The 6,000-nt window shown below is 52.6% G+C and overlaps 1 protein-coding gene across 1 annotated transcript in view; it reads left to right on the top strand.

Annotated features, from left to right (window-relative positions):
* Positions 1 to 278: 278 nt before the first annotated feature.
* Positions 279 to 6,000, top strand: part of Adamts17 (ADAM metallopeptidase with thrombospondin type 1 motif 17) — a 315,106-nt gene continuing 309,384 nt past the window's right edge. The window contains exons 1-2 of the mRNA XM_032893438.1: positions 279 to 437; positions 755 to 1,125. Coding sequence (XP_032749329.1) covers positions 362 to 437; positions 755 to 1,125 — 447 coding nt within the window. The 5' untranslated portion in view covers positions 279 to 361. The remainder of the gene's footprint in view (positions 438 to 754; positions 1,126 to 6,000) is intronic.

Genomic DNA, 6,000 nt, shown 5'->3' with positions numbered 1-6,000 from the left:
GTGTCCTCCTGGCTGCTCCAGGATCCCCACAACCGAGTTGGCTCGCGCCTGCCACCTGGTGTCACAGTCTACCTACTGCCTAGAAACCACGTGTAAGAAAGTGCTTACAACCTAACTACGCACGTTGGTTTCGACCAGCCCTAACCAATACGGACAAGGAAGGCGGGGCAGAGGAAAGCAAAAGCCCAATCACCACCTACTTTCCAAGGAGAAGGTGGGGCTTAGTATTTACCATGTTGGGTTTGTCCGCAGCGCTAATTACTTTTTCCAAAGGCTGCAGGGCTTCACTCTGGCTGGCGTCGCCGCCTCACGCGCCCCTGCTCTGCCGCTACGGTCTTGGGGGCTGCTGGTCCCGAGTACCATGTGTGACGGCACCCTGCTGCCCCCTCTCGTCCTGTCCTTGCTGCTGCTGGTGTGGGGTTTGGACCCGGGCACAGGTAGCGTTCTTAACTAATGCGGCCACCTTCCCGGTGCCTTCCCGAAGCATCCTGGCGCCCGGGTGCCTGGGTGGACTGCTGACAGCATCCCCGGAGGAGGAGAGCGAAGGCCGCGGCCGGAGAACTGGCCTCTGGTTCCCCCTCGGCCCCGGGTGCGATCGAGTGGCTTCGCCGGCTTAGAGAGGCCCGGCTCGGGGAGGGAAGGGAGTGCGGGGTCAGGGCTGTGAGATACCCACGGAGCCCTGGGAACCCGCGCCGGAGCCGCCCGCAGCCCTGGTGGCCAGGCCGGTGCTGACGCGTGTCCTTTCTCCCCGCAGCTGTCGGCGACGCGGCGGCCGACGTGGAGGTGGTGCTCCCAAGGCGGCTGCGCCCCGAGGACGTGCACCTGCAGCTGCTGCCCGGAGCAGCGGGGCTCCGGCAGTGGCGGCGACCGCGAGCATCTCCAGGTGACCCTCGAGCGGGACCGGGAGAGCGCGCCCTGCTGCTGCACCTGCCGGCCTTTGGGCGCGACCTATACCTGCAGCTGCGTCGCGACCTGCGCTTCCTGTCCCCAGGCTTCGAGGTGGAGGAGGCGGGTGTCTCGGGGCGCAGCGGACACCCTGCCGAGCTGTGCTTCTACTCCGGACAAGTCCTGGGCCACCCGGGCTCCCTCGTCTCCCTCAGCGCCTGTGGCGCCGCCGGCGGCCTGGTATTGCCCGCGCCCCCTATGGGTCTGCCTTGCCCAGTCTGTTACTTCTCCTGGGGTGGTCCCGCGGAGGGCTGGGCGGGAGAAGACCTACCTCCCTATCTCCTTCACTTGGCCTTTCTGACTGTGCCTTTCTAGCAGAGAGAACACAAGGGAAGCCCTGCCATTGTCCTGGCTTCTGTTGTGTGCTGAACCTGGCCGGGGTGGGGTTGCATTGAGAAATTAGCTATAGCTCACCTAGAGGAAAGAATATGAACCTGACGTTCCCACTCTCAGCATCAGCACAGGTGTGCATGTTTTCTGCACGTTATGGGGAAGGAGTAAAGTGTCCATTTCCTCTGTCTAGGGAATGGGGTATCTATGCACCTCTCTTCTGTCCCGTGAGCCTTCTTATATTAGGAGGGGACCCCAGGCAGGCCATGATTAGTCTCACTTTTGTTAGCCGAAAGGTAAGACCAAGAGAGGATCAGTAGTATCTTTATTTCCTTACTCCACAGTAGGCATTTATCTGGATGCACCCTCAGAGAGAACTGCAAGGTACTCACCTGTCCCAGTTGTAAACCCTCTTCTTTTCTCGAAGACCTTGCCTCGCTGTTTTGTTTGAGACACCCGTGACAAGTGCACGGAGAGGCACCGGAAGTTTGGAGTGGTTTTGCTCTCTTTGCGCTCACACTTGAGCACTTGGCTAACGTTGGTGCCCAGCCAAATTCTTCTCTGCTTCTCCAGGGTGCCCCCAAGGAGAGCACGTGGCTGGCAGATGGTTTGCCCCCGAAGAGGCTGGCATCACTCAGAGCATGCGATGTCTCCAATTGTTCTCCTATATCTTGTCACAGCAGATATCTGTGGGATAGTGGTTTCTGATACTGTGTTTTGGCAGCCTGCCCCGGGCCAGAGAAGCTGCCCCTTCACTTATTTTATATCATCACCCACACAACCAATATTGAAGAGTAAAAGCCCACGGCTCCAAGATTACTTGACGCTCCTGCTCTCTTAGTACTGGGTCAGTGTTGGGGGACCTGTGGATCTAAATTCCTGGGAGCAGCCTGATTTTCAGGAATTTTTTTAAGGTCTCATCTGAGGGTATGGTTTACTTTTGTTTGACTGGGAGACATTGGCAGCCCTGGCAAAGGAAGGCAAAGGCGCAGATTGTGGTGGAGCCTGGTAGGTGTTAGTGTGGAACGGGGGCAAAGGGTGTGGGCTGTGGGCGAGGAGGCTCAGATCACTGTAGGACTCGGGTCAGCGCTGTATCATGTTCTGGGAGGGACTCAAAGGCCCACATCATTTCTCCCGTTTTTTTGCCAAAGTGTTTCAAGTCTAGGTCACATCCCTGTACCGTACATAGAAACATCTGAATCCCATTTGCTGCGGTTTCGTGAGTTTCTGGAGAGGTCAGAGTTTATACTTCTTGGTGTAAAGTTTCCAGCGAGGAGCTATCTGTGAAGGAGCCCAGGCTGGAAATCTGGAGAGCACTGATGTAAAGTCCTCCCAGAGTGTTTGCTGAGCCTCCTCTCACAGGGCGGCCGAGCCAACTTTTCAGGAAGACTGCACTGCCCCTTGGCACCATGTGAGGGCGCTGTGCCTTAGAGAAAGGAACCCAGCCAAGACTCTTTGAGTTCACCCCAGCCAGTTGCGGGTGGACTTCTAAGTCTTGGGATTTTTCAATTCCAGTTTGAGGAGACACTGCTGTTGTTTGGTCTGCCTTATTCATCCTGTTCGTGCAAGCTGCACATTGGACACTCTCCTCGGGTACACGTAGGCAGAGGCGGAGAGCAGGAGAGCAGGAGGGAAGGGACGCGTGGCTGGGAGCTGGTCTCTTAGCGGCAAGGTGATCCTGAGACATAGAGGAAAGTCTATGACCTTAAGCTACCTGAGATTGTCCTGCACCCCATCTTTGGCTTGGTTGTCCACTCATGCGGGTGGTACAGTTGTGCTAGGACCTTTGATAAGGGTAGAAGCTCTCTGAAGCGTGAAGTTGCATGTGTGTTTGCCGGGGTAGTCTCAGGATCGTAGGGGGCATGGTCCAGAAGATAGCTCTTGGTAGCTTTTGGGTGGGCGCACTCCAAAAGCCTTCTTGTATTGAAAGAATCATGTTGAGCAGGGATTGGCAGGCTTTTCCCAGAAAGGAGCAGAAAGTGAGTATTTTACACATTACGAGCCATCTAGTCTCAGCCGTATCTTCTCAATGCTGCCCTTTCTGAGTGACAGCACCTATGGGAGGCGTATAAACATGTGTGTGTGGCTTTGCTCAACCTACTCTATCCTGGATGCTGGGTAGGATTTTGGTCGTTAGTATGTTTTGGCATGACTAATGTCTACAAATGGCTGTGTCTTCACAGGGGCAGGCGTAGCGTGTGCTCTGTCTGTCTTCCTGGCATTTGTGCTGTCTGTGCTGTCTGTGTTGGGAGTCTGTTTAAAGGGATCAGCTACATTACCAGGACAGAGCACTGCTCAATTGTTTATAGGGCACAGAGTATAACTCACCCCCTTCCCCCTGTGTTGGCAGCAGGCAGAGGCGTGGGCCTGTGGTGTTTCCCCTTCTCTGTCTTATCAGGCAGAGTTATGCCAGCTGCACTTTTTGGATCTTCAAAGACCCCAGGCCCAAGGATTAATTGTTTTCTGTTTCTGCTGCCTCGTTTTATTTACATTTCGCGGAGTCTTTAGATGTAGCGTAGTTTTGGAAGGATTCCTGTAACCATGGGATCGGAAAGCAATGAGCTTTAGGCTAGTGGGGAAGGTATGGCTCCTAATGAATTTACCCCAAGCCCCCTGTGACTAGCACCGGTGATGCAAGTGCGGAGGACCAGCAGAATTCCAAATTGAACTTCTGTGGATAGACAGGGCAGTGGGGGCAGGGGAGGCAAGCTCCAGGGAGAGAAAGAGTGTCAATTGTAGGAAAGGCTCTTCATGGCTTTCCCGAAGTGAGTAGGTGAAATGACTGTTAGGAACGGGCAAGGAAGGCTGCCACTGGTCTACTGAAGCTCTGCAGATCTGAATCTGTTCACCAAGGATGTGTGGCCTGCGGGGAGGGGTACACTATATGGAAGCTGTAGGGGCAGAGAGGACACCAAATCATTCTGGCTGTGGAACTTTAAGTAGCCAGGTGCATTTCCAAGGCCATCCCAGAAGGACCAAGAAGAATAGAGTGTCCCTATGCAAATGTCTATGCAAATTAGACACCACGTTAGTTATCTTGGTGACCACCTTTGCTCTCACTGGTTAGCAAAGACAGCACCATTTTTGTGACCCACCATGGGTGGGGGCGGGCGATGGGAGGTGCCTTTTCCAGTCACCTGTAGAGTTCTTGCAGTTCTCTTGGAGCCTTTAGAGAGTACACACTTTGGTTTTCAGTGGGGGAAGTGTGTGTAGGTAGAGGAGGATGGAGACTGAGACTTCTTCCTAGCCAGTGAGTTCTCCAGCAGCAGCTGAGGTGAGAGAGGCTGGCGGTGTTGATCTAAGGAGCGAGCGCAGCTGGCAGTCACATGGCCCTTGGAATCAGGAGACAGGGTTGAGTCGCTGGCCTTGCACTTTACGAGATAGCGTTATCCAGCTGTCTGTGGTTGGTCCGTTATTAGATTGCCCAGTTTTCTAATGCAAACTCTCTTAGTCAAGTGTAACTGGGTAGGACTTAGTCTGGGCAAAATTCTTAGGGTATGGTAACTACTCAGACAGGATCAGAGAGACTAAGCTGCCTCATTATCATTATGTAAATCATTACTATAATGACACAGGTACCCTGCATTCATATCACCGGAGAACAGGTTGTGTAAAGCATAAATGGGCTGGGAAACACAGGGCACATTCTGAGGTCTCTGTAAAAGGCAACAGCTGAGTGGATGCAAAGAGGCAAGGCTATAGGAAGAAAGGGAAAAGATTGCTGTGAACTTTGAAGTTGACGATGGAATAATTACAGAGAAGCTGACCAGAAAATTCCAAGGCCTCTGGCCTCCTCTAGAAAGAGCATTCTCACAGCTTTCCTGGGACCTCTTCTCTTTTGACCTCTCTTCCCCTGTGTGCTCTTTGCACTTGTGATTGTAGAGTTCAGGAGCTTCACCCACCTGCAGCTTTCCAGAACTTTCCAGAACCTCTCAGGATGCCAGGCTCTGACTCTGTTCTGAACATGGCTTAGGAGGGGGCTCAGATTTCTCTTTGGAATTCTGCCAAGTGGCATCATTTTTTTCTAGAAAGAAAAACCCAAGGAGGGATGATGACCCAGAGTCCTCTTTAACTGCATTCTTATGTGCGCCTACCTGTGTGTCTGTTCATGTGTGTTTGTATCTTTGTATGTGTATGTATGAACGTATGTATGTATGATGTATGTATGTATATATGTATGTATGTGTATGCATGCTGAGATCACATGCCCTCCCCTTTACACAAGTTCTGAAAATCACATTCAGTCTTCATGCTTGCTACGCTATCTCCCCACTAAGCTAGTTCCCCAGCCACTGACTGCATTCTTAAAGCATATTCACTGAATGCCGAGTGGCAGCAATGACCTGACCTTAGCTGTGAGTGACAGGAAATGGCTCTGCAACCTTTATATCTGAATCAGTCACCATCACTGCCTGGTCTTTCTCAGGGGGAGGGGATATACCCTTTTCTGCTCAGGAACGAAAATGCACGGTGAGAAAAAACTGCCCAGTCATTTGAGACTGTGACCGTGAGTGAGTCCTTAACTCTTTTGAAGCTCTCCTCACTTGAAGCCATCCGAAGGATAAAGGACGTTGGCCTTGCCCTGCTGTTGACAGAATAGAATAAGATCTATCCATGAAATCTTTCAGGGAGAGCCTGGCTTATTAAGGCATTAGAACCGGGTTTCTCCTATAGCCCTATGGGTGATTTCCAGTTATGAATCAACCAGTCAGCACAGTTGATCGA

This window comes from Rattus rattus, chromosome 2, assembly GCF_011064425.1.
Source record: "Rattus rattus isolate New Zealand chromosome 2, Rrattus_CSIRO_v1, whole genome shotgun sequence".
NCBI classification, from domain to species: Eukaryota; Metazoa; Chordata; class Mammalia; order Rodentia; family Muridae; genus Rattus; species Rattus rattus.
The sequence above is the reverse complement of the archived record's forward strand: the minus strand, read 5'-3'. Positions and strand labels throughout refer to the sequence as shown.